This window comes from Corvus hawaiiensis, chromosome 4, assembly GCF_020740725.1.
Source record: "Corvus hawaiiensis isolate bCorHaw1 chromosome 4, bCorHaw1.pri.cur, whole genome shotgun sequence".
Taxonomy (NCBI): domain Eukaryota; kingdom Metazoa; phylum Chordata; class Aves; order Passeriformes; family Corvidae; genus Corvus; species Corvus hawaiiensis.
The window spans coordinates 54,789,365-54,809,139 of record NC_063216.1 but is presented as its reverse complement, the minus strand read 5'-3'; the positions used below and the strand labels follow the sequence as shown (position 1 = coordinate 54,809,139).

Genomic DNA, 19,775 nt, shown 5'->3' with positions numbered 1-19,775 from the left:
ACAGTTGGTGCAAGCCTTCATACTAGCTGGCTATTATAATGCCTTCTTTTTTTCATTAACAAAAGCTCTCTGAATATTCTAAAAAAGTTGACATTATTTCATTAGCTGTTGCAGGTCAATGAGTAAGCCTAATGACAAGAATATCATGTTCTCTGCTGGATGTCTCCATGAATGTTTCTAAAACATGACTTCCCACAAGCACGGAGGACCATGTAGCAAGGCAATTAATAGGCACAGAATGTGTATTCCCGGTCTGTTTCTGTTCTCTTGTTAGTTCAGAGTTGCATTTATTATTGCATCTTTCGTAAATGTGTAAGGCCCCAATCAAGCACTCCAAAAGACAGAAATGGGTGTTTGTTAAATTTGTCATCCCTTTTGAGTTCCTCAGTTTTAACAAAGAGGCCTTCACATATTGGATTTTTACCAGCATTACAGAAACAAGTTTCAGGATTTATTCCAAAATCAGAATTTCACTATAGGAGCCCCAAAAATTCCAGTGTATTCAAAAAGCAGGAAATTGGACACATTGTATTACCACCACACAGTGGTTATAACTACTGGCTGATTATGCCTCCTGAGCAACCTGTGACGTGGGACAGAGCCTGAAATTCTCTCCCAAGTTTGCAAAATATATAGTGTGAAGAGTTTCTGATATCACAGGATTTTAGGAGTAACATGGCTACTGAGGACCGCAGCTATATGGATCAAGGAGGTGGCAGGTACTGGGCTGCCAAGATGGCCAAAAGTAGGTATAAGTGGTGTGATGGGTTGGTACCTCATTTTTCCTTTCATGTGCTCCACTACTGTTTTGTGCTGCTATAAGGCAATACATAAATAATAATGAGCTCTGATGGACAGATTTGGCCTGCTGATATTTTGAAGTAGTATAAATGGGTAGAGAACTTATGATGACTTAGGACGTGCAAAAAATAATCTTGTATTGGGCTAAAATACGGCCTAACTGTGTCACATCCTATAATGAAAAAGAGTGCCCATATTAAAAGCAAACAAAAATGACACAGTGAAGATGAATCATTAGATTTTTTTTTTAATTCTGTACTTTGCAGTCAAACTGCAGCAGTTGAGGTTTATGATTTCCAAGTTCCTATGCTAATTTTTATCCACTGCTTTTCACCTCCACGTGGACTAGCATCTGCCTGTGAACTTTCAGCCTATAGATCTGTAGAATATGCTGTAAGAGCTGCAAATCAATAGAAATCAGCTGCTTAGCTGTAGGGTAGCTACAGCACCCTACCCAGAGCAACACACTCATGGCACATCAGTGAGGGGTCAAGCAGACATGCAGAGGGAATATAGTGATGGTGAACATTTGTTAGCTATTCCTGGTTCTTCTTGGCCAGGGTTCATGGATCCTAGAAAACATAACTGCAGTAATAATGACCCAGCAGGAAAAATTTGCAACAACTAGACCTAGAACATTTTTTTACGTGGACATAAGCTAAATGGACAAGTTTCTTATTAAGGAAATTATTTGTTCTCATGCCTCCCTGTATATTGTCTTGCTGCTATGAAGGTCAGGCTTACTCCTAAATTCTTGGTATGACACTGTGACTAAGATTAGGCTTTTAAAAAATATATATGAATACATACATATATATATGTATGTATGTATACACAAACATACACACATAGAACTAGGCTTTAATCTCAGCTGTATCTGAACTAGCTGTGTAGGAACTCTTAGGTATTTTGGTTGTAAAACTTGTGAATGTTTATTATCTATCAGTGCACTAAGCATTTTTGTATAGGAATGGCAGCATGAGTGAAATATTAGGAGCAGTTGAAGGACTTGCTGGGACCAAAAGTTGTGGTGTTGGGTTCTGGGCTTTTCTGCGACTTGAAGCTGACTACTACTGCAGGGACTGGGAGCAGAGCCATGTCTTCCTGGGGTAGATTCATAAGCTGTATTTTTTCCTACAGCAGGCTGCAAAACACATGAATTTGAAAACAACAGGCGTCTGTGCTCCACACAGAGGTTAGGGGTCTAGGTGAGACTGTAATTTAGTTGTGGAGTTTATCATGTGGTGGTGCTTCTTGCATAAACAAAGCTTCTAAATTTAAGTTTTAGGGTAAAATAGGAAAAAAGGAACAACATTTCCTTAATAAGTGAAGCCAACTTGGAGACTCCTGAAACCTTTTTGGGAAACAATTGACAGAAAGGTAGTTTGTGGACATGCTCCACCATTTCATAACAGACTTGTTCTGAGCTACTAGAACTACCTGCACTTATTCATTAGGCCAAGTCCCAGTACTTTGTTACGCAGCTCTCATATAGGTACAAGAGGGAAAGGGAATAAAAAGCCCAAAATACATTTTGTGTGTGTGTTGAAGGCAGTGGGTTTGAAAAATATAAAAGTGTAACTTGTCATCGAGTGTAAGTGGGCTTGGCTGCCTGTGGCTCCACTGTAGCTGCATTAAATGACATAACCTAAAGACCCATGTAAAAATATTTTTTTTCTCTCATAGTTTTTAAAGCAAAACCACTGATCAACTCTTTCTTTTAAAACAAAGAATGCATGTAAATATGTGTCCTCTATATTCATCAGACATACTGTTGAATTTGATAGACCTATCATTTGTACGCTATCTATATTGTTGCTTTAATGCATTCCCTCACTACTTTGATAAAAGCTGTAAGATGTTGCCACTAGTCCTTTGATGTTTCCTTCTGATGTTACAGTACCTCTTTTTTTCTTCTTTTCCAAAAAATCTGTTTTGCATAAACATGAGCAGACAAGACATTTCTAGTTAAGGATAGAAACATCAAGTTCTATCAATAAAAGGACAAAACGAGAAACCATATCCAGAGTGTTATATACTCTTTTGAAGCCCTTATAGATGAAAATATTGTAAATATTTTAGAGAAAATATGATAATGTTTCATTAGCTAAAAAAGAAAAAATAATCTTGGGTGCTGTGAATTTTCTTGTGACCCAACAATTAATTTTCTAATAAACTGGAAGAATAAATCTTACAAGGGCAAGAAAATATTTGCATGTCTGTTCTTGTCTATAAACTAACAATTTCTTAACAGGGATTTATAGGTTATCATACAAGAGAAAAGACTGAATTATTTTATTTAGTCTCAAAGCCTTATGTTGTATTTCGAAAAATAAAGTTTCTTAATCTGTTTTTTTTTTACTGCAAATAAGTAAGGTATTATTATTATTATTGGTAGTGGCGGTAGTAGTAGTAATAGTAGTAGAAGAAGAAAAAGATGTTTCCACTCAAGATCCCAGTGAAGAGGTGGTGACCTTGTCCCAAGGGGACTGGAATAATCCTTGCCCTCAGAATCTTCCCAAATGAAAAAGATATACTAATAGTCATAAATAGATACTGTTATTGAAATTTATCAAGGAAAATAGGTTAAAAGTTTTGCTCAAGGTTGTATAGGGAAAATGTAGCAAGGGCAGGGAATACACAGCACTCCTGAGTGCCAATCCACCGTAATTTAAATTACTGGCAAGTGTTGTGGAAAGAGTGATTTTCCTGTGAATGGCATGACTGTTTTGCTGCATTCAAGAAGAACCTAGTGTAGTGGAGCCACATCATGGTCTGGTGATTAAAAAATGCTAACTTAAGCCAAGAAATGCCAGTTTGTCTTCTTACTTCTCCCAAGACATGCATATCCTTTGGCTATTCAAAGTTTTATGATCAATTCTCAGCAGTGTAAAGAGGCATAGAATATTGCTTCTTTTTCACACAGCTGAAATGGGGTACAGTTCTTAAAGGCTTTTTTCATAGCTCACTAATGCAGGATGCACTTGACAATTACTGATTAAAGCTCCAGTCATACAAACAATTGTCCATGTGACTATTTCCCTGAAATTAGTGAAAGCTCTTCACAGGATACAATGGAAAACTCTAGGTAGTTGCAGGATCAGGGCCTAGAAAGGTATTAGCAAGGATAAGGACATCTAGCACCTATAAGCAATGATAAAACAGAAACCAATGCTTTCACCATCCCACCTCCAATGAGGTGGATGGAAGTAGAGGTAAAGTAAGCTGCTACTAAATGGGGAATTTGGGAATTGGAAATAAGTAGGTAAAACCCCTCCTATTTATCTGTGGAATCAAAAAATATGCAATTATAAAAAGTTCCAGAGGAACAGAAAAACAGAAGGAATTATTGAGAATTAATATTTATTAAATACATTTATTTCTTACCCTTCTTCAAATCACATACTGCTTTTGTGTCCACCTTCTGTGTTTACTGTGTTGCTAAAGCTATTGAGTTCAGACTTAGGAGGATGGTGACATGGCTTGTGGCCTTCAACATCTACTGATCACTAGTAGAGATCCCCTAATCCCCCCCAGTTTTCATCTGCAATACTCTATACACTCTATTTTAATACTGGTTGATTTTATTGTTGAGCTATAAAAATGTTAACTGTGGAATTTTCTTTGACTCTTAATGAGTCCTCAGCCAAAAAATATGTTCCCAGGTCCCTTACTGGTCAGTATTTGAAGAATGGTTAGTAAATTAGTTGCTGCCAGGACTTCTCTTCCATGAGACACTATTCCCCTCCCAGCCACGGCAGTTTTTACACAATGGACACCTTTCACACTTTGACATAAAATCTCTTTCAAATAAGTTTCTGTGTGCATCCTCTTAACAGTGAAACCATGCTGCTGGTAGTGTCTTCTTGTTTGTGAGGAAGAGAGGCTGAAATTTGCTTTAATGAAGCAATAAAAGTTTTAAATTATTTGCCTGCCTATCCTTTGTCTGTCCAAAATTTACCACCTTGAAGAAAACCTTAGCAATAAAACAACCACATATCGTTTGGATCCATAAGATGATCAAAACCCCTGCTGGGAGTATGACTGTTTCTTGTTTTGCTGGTAGTCTTTTGTATGATTCCCAGCTCATGCTGGCAAAGAACTTTCTGGCTGATGTACTCCTGTGGTGCCTTGAGCTTCATGTCTAACATCAGGGCCCTTTGTTCTGTGCAAATACACAGAAGTCTTCTCTTCTCCAGTTTTCCTTTTATTCTGTTAAGGCTGTTTAGTTTTCATTGTGATGACAGACTAATCTTTCTTTTCCTTTGCAGTTGATGTGGTTTAACCTCAGCAGGCAACAAAATACCACGCAACTGTTTGCTCACTTCCCCTTCCCCTGCCACCCAGTGATGGGAAGGGAAGGAAAATCAGGAAAGGAAAGAAAACACAAATCATGGGTTGAGTTAAAGAAAGTTTAATAATTGAAAGAAGTAAAAGATAATAACCACAACAAGAACAACAAGAATAACAACACTACTTCTAATAATTGTAGTAGAAAGGAGAGGGAGAGAGGGAAATAAAACCCAAGACAAGTGATGCACAATACAGTTGCTCACCACCTGCTGAATGATGCTAAGCCTGTCTGAGCCACAACTGGCTCTCCTCTGCAGGTAAATCTCCCCAGTTTATATACTGGGCATGGTGTTTAGTGGTGTGGAATATTCTTTTGGCCATTTCATGTCAGCTGTCCTTGCTATGCTCCCTCCCAGCTTCTTGTGCAGCTCCTCACTGGCAGAGCACGAGTCACTGAATAGTCCCTGACTCAGAGTAGCTACTACTTAGCAACATCTAGAACATCCATGTATGATCAACATTAATCTCATTCTTAATCCAAAACGCAGCTACTGAGAAGAAAATTAGCTGCAGCCAGGACATTAGTTTTATTTCACTTATTTTCTTTTCAAGGTCTTTATTTTTGCTTTCAAGTATTATGGTTAGGTATAGAGGGAGACCCCAAATACCTTCTAAGTAAAAAGTGATGTTTTTTCTATTGCTTTGTATTCTGATAGCTTTTTTGACAAAAAGCCTATTTTTTTCAACTTACATAGTCTGCTAAATCTAGATGGTTGATGTAAATTTTGCTTTTTTAATTAGTCATAGTGTTCTCCTCTTTTGTAATTGTATTAAACCCAGTTCTTGTTTTGAGTCTACTCATCCTGAGTCAGCATATCCTGCTCATCCAGCTACTCTGAACATTGCCTCAAAGCATTCCAGTAAATAGCAGGATAATGCCATCTGCAAATCTCAGGTGACTTGAGTATTCTTCATTGATACTGCTATGCTTAGTTTCTTATTCAAGGTTTACATGACCTTACAGGAGAAAAGAGTGTTGCTGACATAATTGAAAAGGACCTTTTCATTTACCTTGTTAAATGTAAATTTGCACTGAACTGCACTATAAATGTTTTTGGAGAGAGAAAATCTACAATAATGTAAAATGTATTTTTGGAAGTGAATATGAAATTTTAGTAGTCTACATGAAAATCTTGCTTCAAGAATTGAAAATGTGAGTTAAATTAGCTGGGCTGGAGACTCATGGATTAATGTGACAAGCTAAATTCTTCTGCTGGAAATCCAGCCGTGAGGAGGGACAGCAGCAATTTTACACTTCAAGTAGTTTCATAATCTTTAGATAAGGATACTCCTGCCTAATAAAGAGATCATCCTTACTGTAACTGTGGGCTGTGCAGTCATGCATGGGTGGTCAAAGAAGGAGTAAAACTGAAAAAAATCTCAGAGACAAGAACAGCTACAGTCTGAGGCCATGTTTACCTATGCTGTATTTTGTGTCAGCTTTCTGTAAGAAAGCCTTCCTCACTCTGACAAGCACTTATCCATCTGTTAATTCAGTGGGATGCTCCTGAGGCCCACTAATGTAAGGATAAAATCTGGACTTGAGTGAGAAAAATAAAAGTATTACCAAAATTTAACTGTCTTACATATATGCTCTGCATCCAGCTAAGAAAAATGTGATGAACCCGAGTAAATCTCTGTGAATTGTGTTAAACTACTTTGAGATAATGCTGAACAAACCGTGATTGTGAATTGGGTTGAGAATAACCCTAGTGTTAGATGTTGAAGATAATTATCTCATTCCAGATTTCAATAATAACAAAAGACTACAATAGGAAGAGTTCTGTGTCACAAAGCATTTAGGCTTTGTGGGCTTTTGAATGGCAACAGTGATGACAGAATGACAAAAATGATTGATGGAAACTGCTACCACGGCCATACTGTTATGCTATTGACTTCTTCCAGCATATATTCTACAGTAAATAATTAATTTAAGATACAGATAGGAAGTTTCTTACCTTAAAAGTTCTGTATCATTTCTTCTTTAACTGAAATTCCAGCCAGAGTTAAGGAAATGCCCTTATGAACCATTTCTCCTTTCTTTCCCTCAAACTGACTGGATATACACAGACATACATTATTCATGGCCAGATTTGTACTAGTCTTTTCTCGATTGCCGTTCTGTGTTTGGGTACCCAGGCTCTGGGGCGATGCTGTTGTGGAGAGGTGGTAAAACTGATAGAAGTCCCAGGCTCTGCAGATAGGTAGTGATGCTGGCAAATCAATGTGTCTGTACTTTTAGCTTTCTGATGAAAATCACGGTAATTGATTCATACTTTATTTTGTGTGTGTGATGGAGTCACAGTTTTATCTGCCAGCCTCTTAGCCAGACCAAAGAGAGTAGCATTTGCCTTCTCTCTGTAACATGGCCTACTGGTTATGCTGCAAAATGCTAATTAACTTCCTTGAATATTAAATAAATTTTTTAATACTAATAAACTCACTTACTAAATCTTAGCATTAACATTCACAGCACACTACTTTGTTGCAGTGCAAACACTGTGACGTTTTCCTGCTGAAAGTTCTGTGGCAAAATAGTAAGGACTCTTTAAAACAGCTATCATTATTAAATATTCTTACTTTCAAGTAACAATATTTCACACAGATACATAAATATCACAATAATTTTCCTAGGCAACTCTAACAACTTCTTTTTAAGTTGTACATTCCTTTCAACATTAGGATCATTTAATTTGAAAGACTTATTCTGTACAATACAGCTTATAAATAATGCTCTTAATAATGGCTTACCAGTACTAAGCTTTAATTCTGTATTCACACAGAATTCTCATTTAACTAAGTGGGAGTTTCTCTTGATTAATCCCAGTAAAATCAATCATCTTTTGTTAATTAACGATTTTATTCAGTGGCTATTAGTTGGAAACTGTTAAGTAGTTTGAGCTTAGCCAAATATCACTCTTCCAGCTCCAGTTCTATAGGGTCTACTAAGTGCACAAAGGTTTGTCGTACCTAAATTGAAATGGAAATGCTATAGGGTACCACTCAAACACTGAAGTATGTGTAAAGTATGTGTTTCTGCTAGGCTGACTTTTGATTCTATTTATGGTGTTTTTACAGCAGTTCTTGTTCTAAGATTTTTTAAAGGCTGATTTCAGAACATAAAGCCACTGATTTTGGATCTGTTGTATATTAAAAACGGTATTAACATTTTATCTTTTGGTTTTTTGTTGTTTTTTTTTTTGCTAATTGAGCTAGTGTTGAATGGAACATATTGTGATCTAAGATTAGTTTAAACACACATCAAAAGGCAAGACTGCCTTCTCAGTTCAGTACTGAAAGTACCAATTATGCTATTTTTGTGAGATTTCCTGTCAACTGCAGAGTACAGCAAAACTTAAGTGTTTGGAGCTTTCCATGCTGTAAGTGTTCCTTGAATAAATTTTTGCTTCCCTCGTATTCAGCAGATGCTCTTCAGTGTTAGTCTGAAATGCATGTTTTCCGACTCAAACATACAAAATTATAGTTCAGTAAATATTCCTCAAAATAAATTACAATTTTTTAAGCAAACATTTGTATTCATGATCATTTCTGGTAATATTAGGTGTTTATTCACTTACAGCTAGGCTCTTAATTTAACTCTTTTTTTTAAGAATAGTGACAAACACAAATTTTTTGAAGTTATTAAAATATTTCAAGGGCCACATGCTTAATGCACTGTAAATCCACTGCTACTACTCTCAGTCCATAAGTGGAAGTGTATTGCCAAAAGTGTACACAGATTTCTGGCTGATGTTTAGGTAATGAATGTAATATTTGCTAACCCCATGAACAGCATGACAGCAGCATCCTTAGGGCATGAACACACATTTAGGCTCATTGCTGCTTACAGCCATAAAACATATTTGGACACAAAATTGGCCAGGTAGATTTTTAAAAACTGCTTTTACCAGCTGATATGAGATTTTTTTTTTTTTTTTTTTTTTTTTTTTACTTTTTTCTCCTATAGTTATCCTTGAAGTACCAAAGTACCATTCCTGGTTTTGACAGAAGCCAGAAACATCACCTACTGCTGTCAGCTAACCCAGTCCGCTCGCTTTGTATGAAAGCACACTCTGTGGCCAGATCCTAAGCTGGCTCAAAATGATGTTGCTGCCTTGACTTCACAAAAATCGTGTTGTGAAGCTGAACCTAAGATGCCTACTTTGAAAGCTTCCTCCCTTGCCCTCTTTATCATTCTGAGACGGAGGAAATAGAAATAGAAAGCACATTTCTCAGACTGAAGCTAGTTTTGTCTGTGCCTTTACAGAATCTATAACCCTTCACAGGCTTAAAATATCTTGTCCAACAGATCAGCCTTCCTGATGCAACTGTCTCACCAAACCACCTTATGGCACTGGCTTTATTTCCTCTATTCTTGCAGTGCATGGGCTGGGGGGTGCATACCTCTTTACAGTTTGTTTTCAAAATGAGGGAGGACTGAAACACAAAAACAAAGGGTAGTAACAAGCGGTGCTGTCATCTGGTGGTGAAATTGCTACCACTTTTAGCAAACTGACCATGCTTTTTAACCAATAGGTTTCTTTTTTTTTTTTGAGGTTGTTGCTGTAGTCCCCTTGGCATAGATTCATAAATCTTTCATATTAGAAACAGGCAAACCCAGTGATTTTATCCAAAATCACTAAACTTTTTAAACTTCATTTTTGTGGAAAAATAGGACACAGAGGTAGGTTTACTGTGTTCAGGCTTCGAAGTTTTCTTCAGCTTGTGCTGCCAAAACATGACAATGTTATTGCAGTGTGAATTATAAATGTTATTCTTTGTGTGCCAACAACAATGGAGTGGAACACTAATGGTCCAAAGGAATGGAGAAGTAAAGACAAAAGCACTTATCCCTCCCTCAGATATATACTCAAATGTGAAAATACTATTTCCTACTCTTACTGTTTTACCATCAGTACTTTTCTGCCGCATTATAATTGATGTCCATATCTTTACCTACCAGGAAAATACACCTTTTAGATCTAGCTTCAAGGACTGTTTTGCTGTTTGTAACTGACCAACAGGGATATTACTGCCATCATTTAATCTCAAATGATGCAGTGTCTGCTCACCTGGGGAGCCAGAGAAAGCGTACAGCAAAAAATGACTAAATTGGTACTTCATGATCCCTTTTCATACTTTTTAAGGCTGACTTCTTTCTGAGTTCTCTTAACCTTTAAAGTGAGACAAAATTGAAAGAAATTATAGTTTCCACATGAAAAGAATTAGAAGTCAAAGAACAAACCAAAGTCTTTTGAAACTATTCTTACTTACACATTGATGTAGTACACATACCAACTGGTTTTCTGCAATGTCAGATCTATATTACAAACTTTACAGATGGATAACAAAATAGACCATATGGGTGTTCATAATACAGTAATCTTTTTTCTTCTCTGAGAGCTTTCATTGGAAGTTTAATGGTTAAAAATGCTGAAATTAAAATATAAGCTTTTGTGTCCGCAAGAATTTTCCTTATTGCCTATTGGCCTGCGTTATATGAGTAATATATTTTGGAGTAGATTTCTTTTAGATGTATGCCACTTGCCAGAAAATCTGGAACTGCTGAATAAAAAACATCTGGTTATGGATTTCCTATGCATCTATAACTGTAATTTCTATGGGTCTGTGCTAGTCATTGCAGTTGACAAACACAGAACTTTTAATGTTCCTATTTTGTTTCTCCTGCAAGGACTGAACAACCCACACTGATGGAAATTCACTAACACTAACATTTTTAACTCAAAAGGAGTTGATTGTGCTTTCTATATTCAAAACTGATTTTCCTTGAATCTGTTTGTGATACGGTCTTCTACATTTAATAGCAACTTATTAGCTGACCCAATTTGAATGACTTCTGGAGGCAGGGACAAGTAATTAAATAAAGGTATCAGGACCTAGCTCTTTAAATGTAGCTAGCCATAGGAAAAGGTTTTTTTACATTCTTGAAATGCAATAGTGAATACAGTCCTGTAATAACACCAACAATAAAGACAAACTGGAACAGTAAAGATTTTTTATATTCACAGATTTCATGAATCAGTGAGAGCATGGACAGGGTCACTGTGCAGAGTCAAAGTAAGGATATTAGCTGGGGTTTCTTAATTTGATTGTGAACCATTGCTATGCTTGTGTGGCCTGTAGTGGTTAACTGTAGTGGTTGGTTTTATTCACAGTTTAGATTTTCAGCTTAAATTCCAAGTTAAATCAAAGGGATGGTTTTGTAAAAATACTTCCTGTAGTTTGCTTTGCTTAACTTTATACGCTGTTTTTATAGTGCAATGTTAAAAACTTGATTCTTTTCTGCCAGTGAAGACCACAAAGTCATCGAGACTCATAGTTATTTTAAAACATGACAAGCTGGCCTTAAGACCTTAGGGATCCTTTCTTCAGAAGTCAAGCTGGTGATGGATAAGGAGCCATCAGAGCTGTGTGTATCTTAACTGCAGGAGTTCAATTAAGAAGCCAAGAGTGTCTCAGGTACACCGGTGCAAATGGAAGTGCTTACTTTGATAATGTCTCTGTAGTTGCTCAGTGCAGGTAGTTGGCTTCCCCCAACTCATTTCTGATTGCACAAGGAGGTTAGCACAGAGGAATACCTGAAAGGACTGAGCTCCATCAACGTTCACTGAGTGTTAGAGAATACCACAATGGGAAATGCTATCAAAATCCCAGTGCCTGCACGGGGATTTGTCAGGAAATGGTTAGCTGTAAGATCTAGCTTCTATTAGCTACAGCCCTGAGAGCTCTGCTGCCTTTCTTCTCCTGAGAGAAACACTGTTCTGCCGCCTATGCTATGCAAAGAAAGTTTTCTTACCCAGCATTGGTTTCTGCAAAGTCTGCTCTGCAGTTGTTTTGCTCCCACATTCCTCTTGCTTTTCATAGTCCTTGGAAGTGTGATGGAGAATTTCCAATTGCTCCCACCCTACCCCACATTTATCAGCTACTTTTAGACATTGAGATACTAAAATACACAAGCAGTAGTCATTGTTGAAGACATGGTCTTTGTCAATGAACTTTTAAATGTTTCTTCTTCAGTCCCTCCACCCTTGGAGTAATATTCACAAGTTCCTGATGAATATGATGTCAAAGGTTAAATAAGATGAAAAATAGTGCATTAGAGTCACATGAGGATCTTTTCTTAACTTGAAAGCTACTGTAAGTCATCAACTAAACACAGCTGTAAATTTCCAGACTAGATGTCTTTTGTATTCTTTCTTCATGCATATTAATGTGAAGGTCTCATAAACTCAGATCAAAGTTCCTATAGGAAAAATATTCACATTTAAAAATTAATTACTGTGTTTAGCTTAAGTAATTAATTGGCATAATCAAACATGCTTTTATAAACTAAACATTAAAGTGAACAGCTACAGTATTTGGTGATAGTCTTTAGGATAGATGAGAAGTGTATAATTCCTAAGTTAAATTGAATTTTCATTTTATTATGAAATAATTTTACAAATAGTCTCCTCAAAAAGTTTAATAAAGAGAGCAGGAGAAACAAACAACTGATTTTCATTTGTAATAGATGTTAAAAAGGATTATTTCATAACTAAAAATGCTTTTTTTTTCTACCCCTTAAAATACATTTGAAAGTCCTCAGATATGGAGAAAAAATAGTCTGTGTTGTGACTGTGTTTCTTATCTTAAAATGGAATTAAAATTTCTGGGTACTTACAGAACATTTTAATAATTAAGAGTGGATAATTAAATGCTTATTTTTTAGTACAGTGGCTGAAAAGAACATGAAGTCCCATCACTCATTTGCAGAGAGGTGTTTTGTTCAGGATTGATAATAAATTATGCAATCCTATCAGGGGGAGAACTTTTTTTTCAAAAACTATTAAAAAACTGAAACAAATTAATATCCAGTATAAATGGCAAACTTTAGTGAAGTCTGCTGATTTCTGTCCAGTACACTATGATTATCTTTAAGCATACTATTTTGTAGCAGAAATTTAAACATTTATAAAATTTAGAGTGACTTTTCATCAAAGAAAAGGTTGCTATTAAAATAGCCAGGTCTCAGGTCCAAAATCCCATAAAATCTAAACACAGCAAGGGTTTTTAGGCCCCTCATTCTAATTCCTCTAAAACCACGGGCTTTTGTATTGCATTCAGTTATTACCCTACTACACAGCTTTAAGTCCAAGAATATTTTTGATAAAAGTGCATCTTGGATTTGGCTACTCTATGTTTCCCAGAAAGTCATCAATTCTTTGTTTGAAGAAAACAGTATTTAGAGGACTTCCTTTTGAGTACTTCACTGTTTCTGCAGACAATTTCTGCTGTGCCTCATTTCAACTTTTGGCCAGTGGCTCTTACTCTGCTTTTTGTGCTAGCTTTCACATTCAGCATCTCCCACGAATTTCACAAATTTTTTTTCACAAACTGACAACAAGAACATAGCTGAGCTTCTTTAAGCTTTCATTGAAATACCCTTTTCTCAACCTTCAATTACTTCCATAGCTATTTTTTACATACTTTCTATTTTTCAACAGTGTTTCAAAAATATTTAGGGTAAAAATATTCTTAGGCTTCCATTATTGAACTCTCCTGAGTCATAAATAAAAGCAGAGTAAAGCCAGGCTCCTATTCACTACCTTCTTTATGCCATTTTTCCTTTCTTCCTATAGCATCAGTGGGACACTCCTGTTGAGTTGCTGGCTTGTTATGACCCCAAATTCTTCGCAGACTCATTGCTTGAGGTGTTTTCCTCATTGTTGAATCCTGTATTTCTTCTTCCAGTATATGCAGATTTGTATTACTCTGACTGGAAACACTACTCTAAAAAATATTTATGCTTTTTAGTTGTTTTTATTTGTCATTAGTCCCACATCACTGATGGCAAAATTGAGTAATACAATGCTTAACAGCCCCTCTTTCTGATGCCAAGCCTTTGCTGATCACTTTCTTTTGCATGTTCGTTAGCCAATGCTTAATCCAGTTAAAACATGCTTTATTGATACTGTGTAGTGCTATATTTTTAATTACAATATTGAGTGATACTAAGTCAAAAGGCACACAAAAGTTGAAGTGTATTATACCTACATCGTTATCTTTGGCAACCCAACTTAAAATCTCATCAAAGAGCAGAAGTAGATTTGTTTGACAAGGCTTATTTTGCAGAGAACTATGTTGACTAATTTATTATTAATTACATTCCTATCTTTTAATAATTTATTAATTGAATCTCTTTTCAGTTTTCATATTATTTCTTTCGGGAATGATGTTGGGCTGAGCAGCCTGGGAGTACAGATAACACCTGCTTGCTCTTAGTGGAACACCAAAAAAGATGTAGCACTTCTGCTTAATGGAATATCAGTGACATTGCTCATGCCTTCTTTAGGTCTCCCAAATAGGTCTTCTTTCTTAATTTTGACATGCTAGATATTCTTTTACTAGAAGAAGAAAAATTCCATCAGCAAATTGTGAAGTGAAGCAGTTTATGTAAATAAACTGCTGAAAGTCTAGTTATGCCATTGTGCAACATATTAGAAATGAAACCAAACAGTGTGAATGTGGGAAAAGATGTTACACAACTGTACTGCAGTGTTACAACATGGTGACGTGTGCTCAAATTAGAAAGAGCAATTAAAGAAATCTGAATATGCATCTGTAATTCTGAAAGACTCTTATGTTCTTGTTCCCAGAACTGGGTTGTCAGTGAGATATAAAATAGAAATAGGTACAGTCAGTTTCCTGTGCCTTGATATATTTTTTTGGATTATAAAATGCATCTCAAAGTGTTCATTTCAGTTTCAGCTTTGTGGAACTGGTAGAATTTTAATATTTGCATTTGTGTTGGATGCTTTTGGTTCCCTTCATGCTTGATGTTTCTGGTTCTGAGATGACTTTAAATTCACTATGTTTAGGAAAGCCAGATATTAGACAAAACAGTGCCTAGGAGGGAGTGGATAATCTATTAACTGTTAGATTTTATGCTGTCCTTTATTCCTCAAATAATCTGGATTAATTAGCATTTAAGGTAAATGGCTACAGCTGCTGCAAGAGAATGTCTGGGAGGAGAACCATCACTTCATCTGCACAAATCCATCAGCTAGTTACACTTTGCACATGTGATATCAGGAGCACTCGGCAGGAAGGGCCAGATCAGCGACTATGCTAAGGGCTAGAGCAGATGTACCAGGAGAACAACACTAAGTCCTGGGCTGTGTCTGAGGTTTGTCTGAGTCAGGGTCTGGATCATAAGGTGGTCACTGAGCACCTATTTTTTGCTAGGGATTCCTAGAAATCAGGTATACAAACAAGGAAAGTCATCCATCTCATCAAAAAATTGGATGACAGAGAGACATTTAATAGAAAATATTCTGCGAGAGCTAGAAGATATGCTTTATCAAATCACACTGCTTAATTTTTGTCAGACATGAGAACCCAGGCCCCACAGACGTGCCAGATTATTGGATGCTCTATCCTGAAAGCCATTTCAGAGTCTTCCTTTATGCTTTTCTGCTTTAAACAAATGATTAATTATTCATTGACACACAGAGACAAAATAAAGAAGGTAAATCTATATTCAGACTGTTGTGACAGTAAAAGGTGCATCAGCAAAAACATCTGAACCTTAAAATCCCACATAGACTCTGATAAAATTTTGTCACAGATTATGGGAATTCCTCAAAAGATACTGAATTGCCAAATCAGTCTCCCAGCACTGCTGGAGGATACCATACTAGGATTATTGGGAAAAATCAAAATTCTTCTTCCCTGGAAAATCTCTTCTTTTCCCCATATTTTTTGGAGAAAGATTATGTTTGGTGGATCTAAGAAATGCATGATTAAGATCTCTAAGCAGCCAAGTGCATGTTGATCTTGGTTATTTTACTTGTGAAATTACTTTATGTGGAACTGATATTTCAGGTCTTTTGCTTTTTGCATTAATTTCAGTGAACTTCTAACCTGTCACATCACTTTTTCACCAGACATGATAATGGTTATTCAGAGTTTCTATATGTAGACTATCAATTCAAATTTCCCCATTTTTAGATTTCTTTTGCTTCTTCATGTTCTCAGGGCCTTGTCCAGACAAGTGGTGAAAATCTCTAAGGATGGAGATTCCACAGCCTCTCTGGGCAATGTGTGCCGGTGCTTAACCACTCCTTGTGAATCATTAAAATGAAGCTCAAAATCAAGTCAAGCTTTAATGCTTGAAATTTTAGCAATACTTACTTAAAATAGCTTAAATCATCTGCAATATTCAGAAAATCTAAACTGAAACTTACCTTAATACCACTAATAAAAGATAACAGAAGTCATGCAACATCCCAGTAGAGAATAAAACAGTCATACTTGGAATGGGACACTAGAGTATCTGGTTTTATAAAATTATGAGGATTTGAGTTTTTACTCTTAGTTCACACACATTACATGGACAGTTTTAAAAGTAAGTTCTACATTTTGAGATCTTGACTTGCAATCTTAGTACTCCTTTCTCACACTATGAATTCCCCCCGCCCGCTTTTATTATACATTAACAATACGATTATAAAAATAGTTTTCCCATTCTGCTTTGTCATTTCATTTGTGGTTTGATTTTTAAAAGTGCTTTACTTTAGCAGTAAGTACTAAGACTTATTTAGAATATATAAAGATGAAAATCAGGGCACAGATCCATTTTTAGCCTCAAAAGTTCTGCTTTGTAATGACTGTAACTGGCACAGTAAAAGGGTGGAGAGGTTTGCAAAACCATAGCAACATAGATCCCATCAGCAAAGCTTTAATTCTTTTTCTGCTTGTGTAAGTTCAGGACAGGATATAATCACTGAAAGCCTATCATACTAAATAAGCACTTCTGATAAACTAATTTTTACCTAGTCAGCAGTTAGCTGATTGTCTTTCACAGATCTTCCCTTTGCCCCGTGGGATGGTCCCGTGGTGGTTCACTAAGAAAACAGGATGCACAGAGATTTTGGTCTGCCACTAGCAATCTGGGGCCCAGAGAAAGAAAAAAAGCAAGCCATTGACTTTTCAGCAGTTTCCTTGTAGCACAACTCACTTATAAAAATTCCTTATTAAAAACAAATTTAAAACAAGGTAGTGTAGATTTTGGACACTCCAGTTTTCTTATGTTTCCCATTTAATTTGAAGGTATACGATATTCTTTGTTTTATGCTTCAGGTAGGCCCATAGAAATTCTAAGGCAGAAATTAATTGCTCATTACAAAATGTTCGTCAGCTTCATTTAAGATAAAAAATTAGTTGGGGTGAAATGCAGTAAATGCAATTGTAGCCTATGTGTTGATCCCACTCGCATTTACACCACATAAAGAATCTGTGTTTTCAAAGCTCTTGCTTGCAGAGTTCTGCACTGCTGGAAAGAGATCTTCATCAGTTTAGGTACTGCAAGCCTCTGGGCAGCGGTCACTTTGCATGGACTCAGTCAGTGAGTGCAGAGTCCAGCATAATCATGAATTGTCCATGAATGCTTCTGAAAGAGAAACAGAAAACAAAGTTACACACAGAATCCCTGCTACAGCCATCCAGTGGTTGTATTGTTTTTGTTTTCCCTTAATCTATTAGATTTTTCCCAAAGATAATACTCTGGTTAAACTGGCATGCAGTAGATTTCATTGGATTATCATTTAAGAAAATGCTTGAGTATCTAATTTTCAATACGAGCTTAAGTACGAAGGAATAAATAGATGCATAAGTATCTGAATTATTTGTTGTGATTTTACATATATCCTTACACATGATAAATCAGAAGTTAAACAGTGCATTATGCACTTTCTAAAACTAACACAAAGATCTAAGTTAAGACAAATAATGATTTAAATAAATCCCAAATACAGCTGTAATTTTTGCAACCTTATGTATGTAAGTATGCACACCTTCCTAACACAAACCAGGGGAAAATCCAAACAGTGTATTTAAGATTTTATATCAATATTTTAATGGAATATTATTTAATAACTTTAGGGCTTACATCAAAATAATTAATCTCATATTCATTACTTCATGGCATAGTCTTTTTTATATGAATGGAAAATTAGTTTAAAGAAACATAAAATTATTCTGTAATGATTAAAAATAAAGTAGGTGCTGCAATATTGTACAAAAATATATCTTCAAATGCAAACTGCTTTTATGGCTATTTATCTCTGCTTATGTATTTGGGGGGAATCAAAAAGTAGTTTGCTTAAATGACTAAATTTTTTTTGAGAAAAAGTCTACAAAACAAGTCTTTCTATTAATAACAAATAATAACAAATATTAATCATGCTTACTACACAGAAGCCACTTGAGAAAAATTTATTACAAGACATTTGTGACCAGTCGTGCCATAGGAAGCGGAGGGAGCCACAGGTCTGAAATGACAGTAAGGTTCATGTATGCAGTGCTCCTCTGGTAGTTAAATTGCAGGAATGTGACATTGATCTGAAATGGGAGCTGTTTGAAGTAGCAACTGTCAATCTCTGTAATCAAAGGATGGCCCAAAGTCTTACTCAATCAGCCATTTTGGCATGACCGCTCAGTTTATAAAGCCCTATCCACTAAAAAAGTGATCTGTCCTCAAGAGGCCCTTCAAGAAGTCTGTGCAGTTTGTGGATAGTGAACAGTCATTCAGAACTATAGCTTGGACTCTATTGCAAAAGTACAGCAGTGCTTCATTAAAGTGACTGTACTTATTACAAGGTGAGACAAATGTGGATTGAGGTGTGAATGAATGTCTGCTGTTGTTGATGTTATTTAAAGTTGGTTGGATTATATTTCTCTTTTTGCACTTATTTACTCTATCATGTACAAAAGAGTCAATATTAATTTTAGAGTACTATGCATGTAGATTCGATTGCAGTGATCTCAAGAGAGATCACTTCTAAATGAGAGAAATGTGTAGCATATTTCTGGTCTTTTCTCAGGATCATGGTTATCTTTTCTAATTCTGTTTTTTTTATAATTTTTCAGTGTTTGTTCAGCTGTGTAAGGGAAAAGGGTAAATAAATAAAAAATGTGTAAGGGTGTAAAACTGGAAAAAAAAAAGGTTAACAATTCTATCCAAGTGTTATTAAAGCTGAATAATTGTTTTGAAGTATTTTTTAGTGAGCATATGGATAAATACCAATACAAGCAACTTGAAACTTCAGCAATTATTTCCATTCCTTCCCAGGTACAAACACACTTGGAAAACCAGTCTAGATACCACATACAGCAGAGCCAGAGGCACCAGGTGAAACAATACCTGACCCTTGATACCAAGCTGTCCAGCCAGACGCTCTCCCTGTCCCACTCTCACACAATCCAGCCTGCGGGAGTGACCTCCATTCTAAGAAACGGACACATGCCACCAGTGAGCAGCACTGGCACTCCGGAAAGCCCTGTCACCAAGCTGCTGGCCCTTGGAGGAGAACACGAAAATGCGGTAGGGCAGTGCTGGGTGAAGGAAAGGGGAGCTGGGCTTTGTCTGCTTCTACAAAAAACTTACATGACCCACCTTGTACTAGAAGTGGGCAAGAGATTTCTTTCTCTGCTTTCAAGGAGCCTCTGGTTACAGCAGTTGCTTTCTGTATTGTTTTGAATTATGTGGGTCATTCCCTTGTATGCCTGTGAATAGCTTACTGCAGGATCAAGCTTTTAGACTGCTGCCAGATAAAATGTAC

At 36.3% G+C, this 19,775-nt stretch overlaps 1 protein-coding gene across 3 annotated transcripts in view; it reads left to right on the top strand.

The window, feature by feature from the left end:
• Nucleotides 1-19,775, top strand: part of TFEC (transcription factor EC) — an 89,566-nt gene that overhangs the window by 33,380 nt on the left and 36,411 nt on the right. For all 3 annotated transcript variants that reach the window (XM_048302612.1, XM_048302611.1, XM_048302613.1), the window contains exon 2: nucleotides 19,286-19,537. In XM_048302612.1, the coding sequence (XP_048158569.1) occupies nucleotides 19,286-19,537 (252 nt within the window). The remainder of the gene's footprint in view (nucleotides 1-19,285; nucleotides 19,538-19,775) is intronic.